We start from the raw sequence: 14,714 nt of genomic DNA, 5'->3' as shown, positions 1-14,714 counted from the left end.
TGAAGGAGCGTGGAGACTAAGTGTAGAGCGCGTTGGGGCGGTTCAGCTGAAGGAGCGTGGAGACTAAGTGTAGAGCGCGTTGGGGCGGTTCAGCTGAAGGAGCGTGGAGACTAAGTGTAGAGCGCGTTGGGGCGGTTCAGCTGAAGGAGCGTGGAGACTAAGTGTAGAGCGCGTTGGGGCGGTTCAGCTGAAGGAGCGTGGAGACTAAGTGTAGAGCGCGTTGGGGCGGTTCAGCTGAAGGAGCGTGGAGACTAAGTGTAGAGCGCGTTGGGGCGGTTCAGCTGAAGGAGCGTGGAGACTAAGTGTAGAGCGCGTTGGGGCGGTTCAGCTGAAGGAGCGTGGAGACTAAGTGTAGAGCGCGTTGGGGCGGTTCAGCTGAAGGAGCGTGGAGACTAAGTGTAGAGCGCGTTGGGGCGGTTCAGCTGAAGGAGCGTGGAGACTAAGTGTAGAGCGCGTTGGGGCGGTTCAGCTGAAGGAGCGTGGAGACTAAGTGTAGAGCGCGTTGGGGCGGTTCAGCTGAAGGAGCGTGGAGACTAAGTGTAGAGCGCGTTGGGGCGGTTCAGCTGAAGGAGCGTGGAGACTAAGTGTAGAGCGCGTTGGGGCGGTTCAGCTGAAGGAGCGTGGAGACTAAGTGTAGAGCGCGTTGGGGCGGTTCAGCTGAAGGAGCGTGGAGACTAAGTGTAGAGCGCGTTGGGGCGGTTCAGCTGAAGGAGCGTGGAGACTAAGTGTAGAGCGCGTTGGGGCGGTTCAGCTGAAGGAGCGTGGAGACTAAGTGTAGAGCGCGTTGGGGCGGTTCAGCTGAAGGAGCGTGGAGACTAAGTGTAGAGCGCGTTGGGGCGGTTCAGCTGAAGGAGCGTGGAGACTAAGTGTAGAGCGCGTTGGGGCGGTTCAGCTGAAGGAGCGTGGAGACTAAGTGTAGAGCGCGTTGGGGCGGTTCAGCTGAAGGAGCGTGGAGACTAAGTGTAGAGCGCGTTGGGGCGGTTCAGCTGAAGGAGCGTGGAGACTAAGTGTAGAGCGCGTTGGGGCGGTTCAGCTGAAGGAGCGTGGAGACTAAGTGTAGAGCGCGTTGGGGCGGTTCAGCTGAAGGAGCGTGGAGACTAAGTGTAGAGCGCGTTGGGGCGATTTAGCTGAAGGAGCGTGGAGACTAAGTGTAGAGCGCGTTGGGGCGGTTCAGCTGAAGGAGCGTGGAGACTAAGTGTAGAGCGCGTTGGGGCGGTTCAGCTGAAGGAGCGTGGAGACTAAGTGTAGAGCGCGTTGGGGCGGTTCAGCTGAAGGAGCGTGGAGACTAAGTGTAGAGCGCGTTGGGGCGGTTTAGCTGGATACTAATGAAATGTAAATTATTATGATCATATGAGGGCTGGGTATTTTCGCTAATGTCATGAAACTATACATATCACAAGTGTCTCAATGAAATATAGTGACAAAACACACCAGAGGTACAGACATATTTAAAGACCTTACAATTGCAGCGTTTAAAATAAAAAAAAACATATTTATTTAACAAATAAGGTGTTTTTTACATTTGTGAATTTATTATTTTAAGTACAGTTCAGTCAACATTTCAGGTTAAGTCAGGTTACTCACTTTAAATTCAAAAAGCTGTATTTTTACAGTGCATATTAATAATGAATGAATAAAATAAATAACAAATAAGGATAGAGAGAATAATAACTTAAGGCATTTTAACACATACCTAAAGTTATTTAAAGTGAATTTTAAAAAGGAACTGAGGAGCTGGTCAGAGCACAGAGGAGCAGAGGAGTATCATACTGATATGAACTCATCCATGAAATATTACAGTATCAGTATATTCAACTCAGCTGTAATTCAGACTGAACGCTAATATCTGAATGAATTACAGATAAACACAAAACAACTGTTATTGTTTTTAGATTTTTTCTGTTATTAGTGTTGAAAGTTTAAGGATGTAAAATGTCTCAGGACAAACTTCACAAACCTCCTGTCACTAAAAAGTCCTGTTCTAGGATATTGTGTTGTATTTTAAACTTTCAGGGGACTTTTTAAAAGCTTACAGTGGCTCTAACTTCTTAAGTGTTTCCATCATTTCTCTCCTGTTTTTATTGTCCCCTCAAACCTGACGTCCAGCTCCACCACCTGCTGCTTTGACGAGGCTTTAGCTTCTGTTTCTTTATTTACTGATGAAGTTTCAGTGAGCAAGTGGAAATGATCACTGGAGACTGTTCTACATATTTAAAACTATACATCATTTTAAAATAAAATGCTAAAACACTGAGCCAAACACCAAAAACCATAGCTAGAGAATGGTGGGAAACACACAGTCAATTAGCACTTGAGCTAATTGAGAGCTTTTATTGTCATATTTACTGCATTTAGTTACCGTGTGTGTGTGTGTGTGTGTCTCTGTGCAGTGGTTCACACAGTGAAGTTGATATACGGCTGTGAGCTGCATGATGATGGAAACAAGACAGGATACTGGCGGTACAGTTATAATGGAGAAGACTTCCTCAGATTTGATCTGCCCAGTGGAACTTGGACTGCCTCTAACAGTATAGCTGATACTATTAAACAGAAGTGGGGAAAGCGGGCTGGTCTTGTTAAAGCCTATTTGATGAATCAATGTGCTGACTGTTTACAGCAGTATGTGAAGTACAGCAGATCCAGTCGGGACAGGAAAGGTACAGTATCTGATCTGTTACTGTAACTTCACTCTCACTGTTTCATTTTGCTAATCAACTCATTTTGAACTTGTGGAACTCCCTGGATGGGTTGGGTGGGGGTGCCCAGTGGGCTCACATTCTCTACACCATGTGTCCTGCAAAATTAATAAATCAATATCTCTTGTTTACTTTACAAAGTCAGAATTTCTAGTTTTTAAAGCAAATAAGGAGAAGTTTAAACCTTGAATATTCCATAAAGACATGCGAAATGTTTGGGGTCAGGCCATAACAGAAAATGAGAGTGGGCTCTCATTAAGTTGGAACTTCAGTTTTAGGTGGAACTAGCATAGCAATAAATTTAAGGTGGAACTTCAATTAACATAGTGCTATGTTTAAGGTGGAACTGCTATTAACATGTCACTAACTTTAAGGTGAAACTTCAATTAACATAGCAAAAAATTTAAGGTGGAACTGCTATTAACATAACACTAAATATGGCACAGATTTTAAGATGGAACTTCTTGTAAGGTCGCAGAAAACTTAAGGTGGAACTTGAAATAACATTGCACTAAATTTAAGGTGGCACAGTGTTTAAGGTGGAACTATTTGAAGGAGGCACAGATTTTAAAGTGGTCCTGCACTTAGGTGGCATTGAATTTTAAGGGGGAACTTCTTTTAAGGTAGCACTGAGTTTAAATTGACAATGAATTGGGTGAAAAATTGCATGATAATCTACTGTATTTCTTTTTGCATGAACGACACCGTTTCGCATACAGTACTTTAGGGCAGGCCACAAAACACAAATTCACTGTTGTTCTGACCAGCACTCATCTGTTTTTTGTTTTATTCCATCCCTCGTTTCTCCCATAGACTCCAATTCTTTTTTGCCAACCCACAAAATACATCACTTCGTTGCACGACAGTCACCAAAATTCATGTACTCATTCAGGGTAGGCCCCAAGCTCTAAGCCACAACCATACTGACCCACACTCTTCTAGTTGTCGTTTTTCCATCCCTTGTTCCTCCTATTGAGTGCCACTCATTTTCGCCACCACTCAAACTCTATTACTTCTTTACCCAACAGCCATCCACACTCATCCATATGTAGTTTTGTCATCTCTTGTTCCTTGTATCGACTTCCATAGTATCCGCTGCGCAACTATCCTGCTTTTCCTTCAGGAAAGGCACATTTCTAGTTTAGATTTAAAAGCCTGCAGGAGGCTAAACTGGAAGCTCAATGGGGGTGATGGTTTCAAGAATGAGCACTTGAGCCAAAACAACATATCAAAACAATGAATGATCACAAAACCAACTTGGAAACAAAAGTATAAAGAGCTACTCCGACTCCCTCTTTAAAACCAGGAGAAAAAGGGAGAATGAAAACAAATGACTCTAGTCCCTACTTCATACTTCAGTTTCACTGAATGTAATAAAGTGTTCACAGAACTGAGCAAAGGTTAATGAATGTTTCCCAGGCAATGGCTTGGTGAACTCTTTTATATAGGAAGGCGCCCCCCCAAAGGCCAATCCCATACCTTCACACAATACAAAAATAGACACAAAATAATTGTAGACAGACACAAAGAAAGACACAAAAGCTACCCTTACATTGCAAATCCTTGTATGTGTGTAGATAATGAAGTTCTGTAGTGACATAACTCTGGTGTTTTAGGTGGAGGCACAGGTGGAGGCTCAGCTGGAGGGTCAGTTGGTATCATCATTGGTGCAGTCGTGGCTGTTCTGCTCCTTGTCCTCATCGGCTGTGTTGGAGTTTTTATCTGGAAGAAGAAGCAGCCTGGTAAGGGAGGACGGAGGCAAATGTCCAGTTTCTGGAAAGAAGCAAAGACTCCTGAAATTGCTGATTTATATATTTAAACTATTATATATTTAATTTTTTTTAATTAAAATCTAACAGTATTAAAATATGCTAGATTTAAATGTGTTATTGAGGAGTGTGTGAGTCAAATATAAAGGATATATATATATACTGCACATACTAATTTGACATCAGGGATTTTGTGATGCTGGGCAAATTTTCCTCTCAGCACAGGAGCAAAACATTGATATTTGAAATTATTTTTAACTGAAGTGTTTTTATGAAGTACACCACATATCATATATTACACACACACACACACACAGCATACTGCAGTTCTTATAATCTCATGTTCATTATCTATCTTTCAGGATTCAAACCTGTTTCAAGATATTCTTACGCACGTAAGTGAACTTGTATGATATTTAAATTACATTAAAATCTGCTGTCTTAAATATTTGTGTTGTTCAGCTCACGTTATCAGGATCTTTAAGAGTATGAAATTATTTCTTTATGTTACAGGCTCTGAGGGAGACTCTTCATCCAACAACTTCCACTGTCTTCATGCTGATTTGACAGAGAAGGAAGAGGGCAAGAAAGAAAGCTAGAAAGAGGGCAAAGTTCAGATGTAAATGGTAAACAGTGTCTTTCCTCTTTGCTACGACATTCTCACCTACTGCACTCATTCTTTGTCAAATGCCTTTCAGAATGCATCCAACCAGACTGCATTTACATTTTCATGGACTTCCCAAACCTACATTGCATTAGAATTTCCCACTGATATAAACATACAAATACACTGCCATTTTACATATTATTTTTCATTTTTATTTTGATATTTATATGCTTTCACATATTATAAATGTAGTTTAATGTAGAGTCTGATTTCCTTCTATTTCAGCATATTTGTATGAGGTTCTATACTCAGTACTGGTGTAAATTACTTTATACGATTTCTTTCTATTTTTTAATATAACTTTTGGACCTGAAAAAGGGTAACTAGTGTGTTGGCTTAATGTCTAAGTCTGTTGATGTTAGCAGAGATTGCTTGAGTTACTTCCCAGACTTTTATAATCTAAAGCAAAAAGAACTGGCTGCAATGCGGCCTGACCCATAATAATATCTAGCTTAAAGTGGCTTCATAGGGAAACGTGGTTTTTATACAGTGTGTTCTGTTAAAACAGATTCAATAAAAAATGAACTGTGACAGAAAGCAGCGCCAGCGTCTTCACTTCTCTGCCATTTTGGAGACACTTCTCTGACATCACACATAAGGTCGAAGGTCACCAGTTATATGCAGGTTTTACATTTTGGAAACAATGAAATGCACAACATACGTTCTCTGAGCATCTCAAGCATCTCATGCATACATTTTCATACTATATGAGTCATATTTCACATACTTTATGCATTTAACATTTCACTGTTAATATTCCACATAACAGTACTTTGTCCAGACCACATCGACACCCTTCCAGACCCCCATCCAGACACCTGCTAGTTCAGCATTTCTTCTGAAATGAGGGGTATTAATAGAGTTTGTCCCACTTTGCTGCAGTAACAGATTCCATTCTTTTGGAAAAACTTTACACCAGAAAAAAGCAGAATAATACACTTACCAGCCACTTTATTAGGTACAGTTCAGTTGCTCGTTAACAGCCAGCCAATCACACGGCCGCAGCTCACTGCATTTAGGCCTGTAGAGGTGGTCAAGACAACTTGCTGAAGTGCAGACCGAGCATCAGAACGGGGAAGAAAGGGGATTTAAGGGGCTTTGAACGTGGCGTGGTTGTTGGTGCCAGACGGGCTGGTCTGAGTATTTCAGAAACTGCTGATCTGCTGGGATTTTCACGCACAACCATCTCTAGGGTTTACAGAGAACGGTCCGAAAAAGAGGAAACATCCAGTGAGCGGTCAGTTGTGTGGACGAAAACGCTTTGTTGATGTGAGAGGTCAGAGGAGAACGGGCAGACTGGTTCCAGATGATAGAAAGGCAGCAGGAACTCAAATAACCAACCAGAATCTCTGAGGAACGTTTCCAACACCTTGTTGAAAGTGTGCCATGAAGAATTAAGGAAGTTCTGAAGGCAAAAGGGGGTCCAGCCTGTTACTAGCAAGGGGTACCTAATAAAGAAATTGCCTTAGCTGGTTCTGGATTAAAGCCTGAAGAACCTCAACAGGGTCACACGGGCCCAACTCAGAGCAGAAACTGTACTTGTGCTGTTCCTCTCCTCCTTTTCCTCCCTTCTTTCAGCTTCATCATACGGCAGGTAGCAAGCAAGCAAAATTTATTTATATAGCGCTTTTTACAACAGGTGTTGTCACAAAGCAGCTTTACAGAATCAGTATTACAGAGAGAAGAGAAAAGAAGAAAGAAAATCCGGGTCCGAGCCCCCATGAGCGCCGCCAGCGGCGACGGTGGCAAGGAGAAACTCCCTAAAAGAGGAAGAAACTTTGAGAGGAACCAAGACTCAGAAGGGGAACCCATCCTCCTATGGTCGACACCGGATAGCAAACATTATTAGTATGAAATATTATAGTAAAGTGGGAAAAGAAAGATCTGAGGGTGAGGACTGCACAGCGCTGTACAGCAAGAAGCTCAGCGGTGGTCAAACCGGTCCAGAAGGCTGGTGAGCAGCGGTGCCAATCAAGGCAGTAGAGGCAACAGCATCAGACGCACAGGATGGGCAGCTGATCAGCTCGGCAGAGAAAGGAAAGAAAAAACACAGTTAGTTCTGTAAAGAGTGGCTGACCACAGATTAAAAGTAAAACAGAGCAGCAGAGACTCCAGCAGGTCTAGACCTGACAGGGAGACTAATCACCAAAGGCTCAACTGTACAAGTAAGTTTTTAGCCTAGACTTAAAGATTGAGGCTGAGTCTGAGTACCGAACATTAACAGGAAGATTATTCCAGAGCTGGGGGGCTGTGTATGAGAAAGCTCCGCCCCCTGATGGAGCTTTATTAGTTCTAGGTACCAGTAGTAAGCCAGCACCTTGTGATCTAAGTAGGCGTGATGGTTCATAGTGGGAGAGGAGCTCACTCAGGTACTGAGGGGCGAGTCCGTTTAGAGCTTTATAAGTCAGTAATAGAATTTTATAATCAATGCGAAATTTAACTGGTAACCAGTGCAGGGCTGATAAAACTGGACTAATATGGTCAAACTTTCTGGTTCTTGTAAGGACTCTGGCTACAGCGTTCTGGACCAGCTGAAGCTTGTTAAGGCTTTTGCTGGGACATCCAGACAGCAGGGCATTACAATAATCTAGCCTTGAAGTGATAAATGCATGAACTAGCTTTTCTGCATCCTGTAGAGATAATGAATTTCTTAATTTAGCAATATTGCGGAGATGCAGGAAGGCTGTTCTAGTGATATTAGTTACATGTGTGTCAAAGGACAGAGCAGCGTCTATCACAACACCAAGATTTTTAAACAGATGATCTTGATGCAGCTGAGAGATTGTTAAGTGTTGAGTTAGACAGTTTGTTTCTGGCTAATTTTGAACCAAGAAGCAGGACCTCTGTTTTATCTGAGTTAGGTAGCAGAAAATTATTTGACATCCAATCTTTTATGTCTTTTATACAGTCCTCAATCTTACCAAGTTTAATTTTATCATCCGGTTTGCTTGATATATATAACTGGGTGTCATCGGCATAGCAGTGGAAATTTACTGAAATTTACTGCCGTGTTTACTGATAATGGTGCCTAGTGGTAGCATATATATTGTGAATAGTATAGGTCCTAAAACAGAGCCTTGTGGAACACCATAAATTACTTTTGCACGAACAGATGATTCACCCTTTACATTAACAAACTGATATCGATCGGTGAGGTAGGACCTGAACCAGGAAAGAGCTGTTCCTGTTACCCCTACAAGGTTTTCTAGTCTATCTAGTAGGATAGCGTGGTCTATTGTGTCAAATGCTGCACTAAGGTCAAGGAGGACTAACAACGACACATTTCCTTGTTCCGTGAATAATAGAAGATCATTTATAATTTTTACTAATGCTGTTTCTGTACTATGATGTGGCCTAAAACCAGACTGAAATTTTTCATGTAGATTATTCCTATGCAAATAAGAGCTTAATTGTTTGGTTACCACTTTTTCCAGGATCTTAGATATGAAGGGGAGATTTGAGATAGGTCTATAGTTTGATAGTTCACAGGGATCGAGGTTAGCTTTCTTAATCAGCGGTCTAATTACTGCAAGTTTAAAAGTTTTTGGGATATATCCGAGGCTAAGAGAGGAGTTTATTATTGACAGAATAGGCTTAGTTATTTCTGGTAAGATTTCCTTGAGTAGACCTGTAGGGATCGGGTCCAGAATACAGGTTGATGGTTTTGCAGAAGAGACTATTTTGATTAGTTCATTTTCTTGGAGTAATGTAAACGATTCCAGCCTATCTGGAGTGACTCTAATATTCTCAGGGTCTAGACTGGAATTATAAGCCAGCAGATTTGTGGAGTTTAACTGTGTGTTCAGAATTTTCTGTCTAATTTTTTTCGATTTTATCACTAAAGAAATTCATAAAATCATTGCTGCTATAGGCTGAGGGCATCTGGGGTTCAGTGACTCTGTGCTAAATAGTAATCTGGGATTGTTCTTATTGTTTTCTATGAGAGAGGAGAGACAGGCTGAGCTGCAGTAAGAGCTCTTCTATAGTCTATAAGGCTCTCCTTCCAGGCGGACTGGAACACTTCTAATTTAGTCAGATGCCATTTTCGCTCTAGTTGTCTGGCAGTCTGTTTTAGAGTTCGAGTGTGATCATTATACCACGGGACGAGTTTTTTCTGCCGTACTATTTTGCTTTTTAATGGAGCTACACTGTCTAACGTAGATCGAAGAGTATCCTCTAGGAATTTGGTCATAGTATCTAATTCAGTAGGATTAGATGGACAGCTGACTGAAGTTGATAACTGCGGGAGGTTTCTGATAAAGCTGCCAGCTGTGGAGGAAGTTATAGTCCTCTAACCTGATAACATGGTGATGAGCGCACATTACCACTAAACTGGATTTCGTATGAGATTAAGTAATGGTCTGAGACGGCTGGGCTCTGGGGGAGAACAGCTAAGTTAACTATGTCTACACCAAAGGTCAGTATTAAGTCTAGAGTGTGGTTGAGGTGCTGTGTGGGCCCTTTTATAATTTGGGTGAATCCCATGGAGTCTATGATAGATATGAATGCCTTACGTAATGTGAGGGTTGTCAATGTGGACATTAAAATCTCAGACAATTAATATTTTACTTGAAAACGTTATTAAGTCTGATAGAAACTCAGAGAATTCTTGTAAGAACTGAGAATACGGCCTGTAAATTGTGATTAATAGAAATGAATGTTTATTTGTTCCTTGCTCAAGTATATTAAGTACAAGAACTTCAAAAGAAGAAAATGTAGGTCCTGCTTTCTGGTTCACGCCTAAAGCTTGCTTTTTATTAATGTGTCTGTTGCTGGTTTGAAGCTCATTGGCTGAATGCTGCTAGGTTTAAGATTAAGATTAAGTGACCCTTATTAGTCCCACAACGGGGGAAATATGGGGCAGTGAGCAGACTTGGCCCGAACGGTTGGCAGCCCTATCCGCAGCGCCTGGGGAGCAGCTAGGGGTTAGGTGTCTTGCTCAAGGACACTTCAGTTATGGACTGTCGGCTCTGGGGATCAAACCAGTGGCCTTCTGGTTCCCCAACCTCCAGCCCATGACTGTTTAGTCAATTCATACAAAACAGTACTGTAGCCTTTACTGCATAAAGTAAAACGTGTATATACTCATTTCAACATTGAAGCATTTTCTGTTTTGATCTTTGAAAATAATTTCACGAAAGATTAACATTATCATGAACTTTGAGATGAAGAACTGTGTGTGAGCAGTTTGTAATGAGAGAGAAATGTAGTATGATGTGTTCTGAAATTATGAGAAATATAATCTTTTATAGCCTTTAGTGCTTCAGTACTGTCAGCCTCTGTGTGTAGCTCTGTGATCTCTTCAGGCTGTTTACTGCAGAAGAGTTTCACTTCCCCTTCTGCGGCTGTCAGGCTGGTTTGGTAACAGTCACATGATTTCCAGTCACCTGACGAGGGCAATGTAAACACTCTGTTCTCCAATTTCTGTGTGACTGTAGTCCATGTTTATCACAACCTCTGAACCCCTGTTGAAGAACCATCTCACCTTTACTGATCAGGGCTTAGTGTTCCAAAATCACCTTAGTGTGAAGATCACATGAACTGGTAGAGAGAGTGTTCAGTGTGATAAACCCAGCCCTGATTCTGAAGCCACCCTAAACTTTATCAGAAAACACCATCCTGTGAAATTGCCCTTCTTACTCGTGCCCTATTTACTTATGTGACTTTGACAATATAACACAGCAGCAACAACTATACACTCATCACTGGTGTTGGATCCTCAAGGTTCCATCTCAGCACCTTTAGTCAGGGAACATAACTAAACCATGATCCACTGAAATGATGTTTTCAAGCTGTACTGACTCCACACACCCCGCCTCGCCTCCAGGCTTTTATTGTATAGTTATGAAAAGGTACAAATACAAACATTTCACCTGGAGAAACTGATTTAAGGGACACAATCAGACCTTAAAACCACTGCTGAACAGTGTACAGTAAAATGCAATATGATCATGTGAAAATGTGATGACAGCCCTCATTTGTAGATGTTCAGAATCTGCAGTAGTCTAACACATTTGTTGTTGTTGTTTATGATTGAAACAGTAATGAGGGGAATCAGGCTGACATGAAAGACCCTCAGACTCCTTCACTTCTTCTCCCTCACATTAGAGCTCAGTGTGATCAGTTCATACACAAGTGACTGTATTAGTAACGTCCTGTAGGAAGATCTACTGAACCTACAGAAAACTTTAACGTTCAGCTCTTCAAAGCTGTGTACATGCAACTCATCTGCCATCTCTTCAGACTGTTCACAGTTAGAGGTCTCTGCTGTTATCTGCTGCTTTCAGACGAGTTTGGGAAGTCACATGATTAACACTCAACCGACGAGCAAAGCCGCGTGCTAACTGACTAACATGGTGCAATAGGTTTGGCTTCTTTCTGAGTAAGCTGACTTCTGAAGAGACATGTTAACCAGTGAACCTGAAACTGCATGTAGAGTGTGATGAGGATGTAGACGGCTCTGCTACTAAGAGAAGTATTAGTATAGAGTTTAGCTCTGTGTAGGATTTTGCGCTTTTGTTCATTTGCTGGGGAATCTAACAGACTTTTCTATCTGTTTCTATTAAACTAAGCGTGATGTGAGACTCAGTACTGATTAGCCACTGATGTTTGTGGTCAGAGAATTGTCTAAATAGCTCAGCCTGAGTGGTTTTTCACAAAGCAAGACTTCTTGGTAAGCCAGATAAGTTAGGCCAAAAACAAGCCTGTCCAATAGCAGAAGAGTTAAAGAACATTCTTATTGGTCAATCCCCAAATTATGGCTGAAGTCATCAAGTTTACTTGGGACTTGGGAAAAACTCTGGTTCCATTGACTTCCATTAAAAATAAAGTAGATTTTTTCTTCTCCTGTAAAGTTACTATTTTGGAGATACGAGGTTTTCTCATTTAAAAGGTTTAACATTTTTGTTTCTGTGATTTGACACTATTGGATGATCTGATCTTTAAGCTCTTTACGTTTGTGTTGTAAATAAACAGTGTGGTGGTCAGTTTGTGCTGGGTGGACAGGCTTCACACGGACTCTGTGTTTGGCACTGAGGAATATTGAAGAAATAGAAGAAAGCTGTCCTCAGATGACGTTTGTTAAAACAATATAAAATAATAAAACAATATAAAATAATAGACTGTGATATAGTGTAAGTCTTTCTCTGCTCAGAATAAAGTCGGTAAAGTCACTCCCTGGTGCTGTTTGACACTCTGTGGGTGAAACATTGTGTGTCAGAGGGGGATGTAAAAGTGCCTGTGGTTAGAAATAGACACTGAATACTTTCGGTTTGGTAAGATGTAGAACAGCGCCCCCTACTGGTTTCTTTTCCCATGTATGCTTTGCCATTATTCTATACTGTAATAATCATAATAACGTTTGTTACTTTGTTCTGTAAGCAATGATACAGTGACAAAGTAATACAGGATTTTCAGAACTGTTGTACTGACTGAGTTGAATACTAGTTCTGAAATTTACTTGCTGGAATTTTTTAATACTCTACTGCCATTAAAACACATAAACAGACAATATAGGCAACACCAGCTTGAGGATGGGCCTCACTTGACACATATAAATGTATATAGAACAACATCATACATGGATGGAGGCTACCCACATCTACCTATGTTTATACTTATATAATTTAAACCCTCAGGAACAGGGGGGCGCAGAGAAAGGGGGGGGGGTACTTTTTATAACCATTGAACAACCACTGGCCTCATGTCAGTGTATGTAACTCAATGGCCAGTATTGTAAGGTCACAGTCTGCCCATGCTGCCAGCTGGTGAAAGCAGCAGAGGCACGGGGTTTCATAGGGAAAGATGCAGGGGAGGCAGCAGGGCTAGTGCTCCTCCCATGAGAGCAGCTCACCAAAGTGAAAAAGGAGGGCTTAGTAAGAACCAAAGCCAGGGACAGCCTTGGAGTTTACATTGTGGCTGTGTCCAGAAACTTTTTCCACTGCTCCTCTCCTACCCCAGAAGAATGCAGAGGAATCGAGGAGAGGAAAGGAGCAGGAAGAGTGGAGAGAGGGAACAGAAACTGGAGAAATGGAACAGCTATTTCCTTTCAGCGTCATCAAAGTTGATGAATTGAGCCTAAGGCCCGGTCCCATTTCACCCCTCGCCCCTAACACTTAGCCCTTAACCCTCTGTTTTAGGCGTTCAGGTCTAGGGGTATGAACTGGTACACTGTCTCATGTAGCTTGTTTTACCACTAAATTACTCAATTTTAAGATTTCCTGACTAATCAAGGCATAAAAGACAAATTCATGCTCAATTTTTAAGAATTTACCATGAATTCAAAGATTCAAAACTAGTAAATAACTTTTAAAACAAGATCATTTTTCTCCAGATCCAAGGTTTTTAACAAGCACAGATCAATTTGCAGTGTAGGTATAATTTTCTGGACGGTGGTCTTGAGGTCATACCTTGTAATTGTTTTGTTGTCTTTAATAAAGAACTGTATTCTTTCTATGTTTCTTGTTTAGTTTTTATTAACACCACAGATTTTGCATTTTTGTCTATTATGCTTTTTCTTCTCTCGTTCTCATGCCCCCTTTCTGCCCATATCTCGTCTACTGACTCCTAGTGGTCTGAAGTAACATACTACCAATCATCACAGTGATGAGTTATCGACTCTTGTTATCCTGAGATCACAAGCCAATCATGTAGTGTTTTCAAGATAGCAGTCTAGAAAATCATAACTACCACACACAACATATATCAGATGTTAAGAGTGAGACATTTTACGATTTCATGAAAACTATTAACTCATTTAGAACTTGATCAAGTTGAGACAGGGCCGTGTGAGCCCATTGAGTAGCATCCCATCATTTTTGAGGAGTGAGGAGTGAGGAGAGCAGCTGCTGGAGTTTTAGGAGAGGAATATTGTCCCATTCTTGTCTGATGTAGGATTCCAGCTGCTCAATAGTTCCTGGGTCTTCTTTGCTGGACTTTTCATTTCATGATGTGCCAAATGTTTTGTATTGGTGAAAGGCCTGGACTGCAGAAAACTGGACCTCTCTGTAATGTTTTTCCTGCAGGAGCTTTATTTTCACTCTGTAACGTCATGAAAATTAAAGTGGTGAATTAAAATCATTTCATCAAACATTTACTGAAGTAAAAGTACTATGATGTAATTCTGCTCCAAAAAGTACTCAAGTACAGTAACTAGAGTAAATGTAACTCATTACTTAGACTTTTTGTTTTGACACAAAGTACTTTGTTCCTTTTACATTTTCACAAAAAATGTCAAGTCTAAAGTTATTCATACCGCTTGAACTTATATAGCGTTCCAATTGATCCTGGTCATTTGTTCTAGAGCATTCTAGTCAGTGATACGTTAAGAACAGCTAAAACAGTAGTTCACTGGTCAATTAATAGTTAAGGCGTGTCTAAAACCAGAGCGCTCAGTCAGGACCACTTGTTGTGCACTGTGGCTGCTGGTGGGGCAAGTCTATGAAGCCAAATCCAAATGTTTTCCAGCACTAGTGACCACAGTGCAAAGCATAATTAAAAGTACAAGAAATTCCAAACGGTGTCAAAGGGCACGGTAGGAGGACAAAAGTGACTGCCAAGAATAATATTACAGCAGGCAAATAA

General features: G+C 41.3%; 2 protein-coding genes across 3 annotated transcripts in view; both read left to right on the top strand.

Moving 5' to 3' along the window:
• LOC108414327 (BOLA class I histocompatibility antigen, alpha chain BL3-7-like) overlaps positions 1-5,669 on the top strand; it is a 138,534-nt gene extending 132,865 nt beyond the window's left edge. For both annotated transcript variants that reach the window (XM_037531710.1, XM_037531711.1), the window contains exons 5-7: positions 4,337-4,438; positions 4,828-4,860; positions 4,979-5,669. In XM_037531710.1, coding sequence (XP_037387607.1) covers positions 4,337-4,438; positions 4,828-4,860; positions 4,979-5,064 — 221 coding nt within the window. In that variant the 3' untranslated portion in view covers positions 5,065-5,669. The remainder of the gene's footprint in view (positions 1-4,336; positions 4,439-4,827; positions 4,861-4,978) is intronic.
• LOC108416077 (H-2 class I histocompatibility antigen, Q9 alpha chain-like) overlaps positions 1-14,714 on the top strand; it is a 471,933-nt gene that overhangs the window by 282,757 nt on the left and 174,462 nt on the right. The gene's annotated exons all lie outside the window — the stretch shown is intronic.

This window comes from Pygocentrus nattereri, chromosome 20 (genome assembly GCF_015220715.1).
Source record: "Pygocentrus nattereri isolate fPygNat1 chromosome 20, fPygNat1.pri, whole genome shotgun sequence".
In the NCBI taxonomy this organism is placed as follows: domain Eukaryota; kingdom Metazoa; phylum Chordata; class Actinopteri; order Characiformes; family Serrasalmidae; genus Pygocentrus; species Pygocentrus nattereri.
This window is presented reverse-complemented; position numbering and strand designations above follow the sequence as displayed.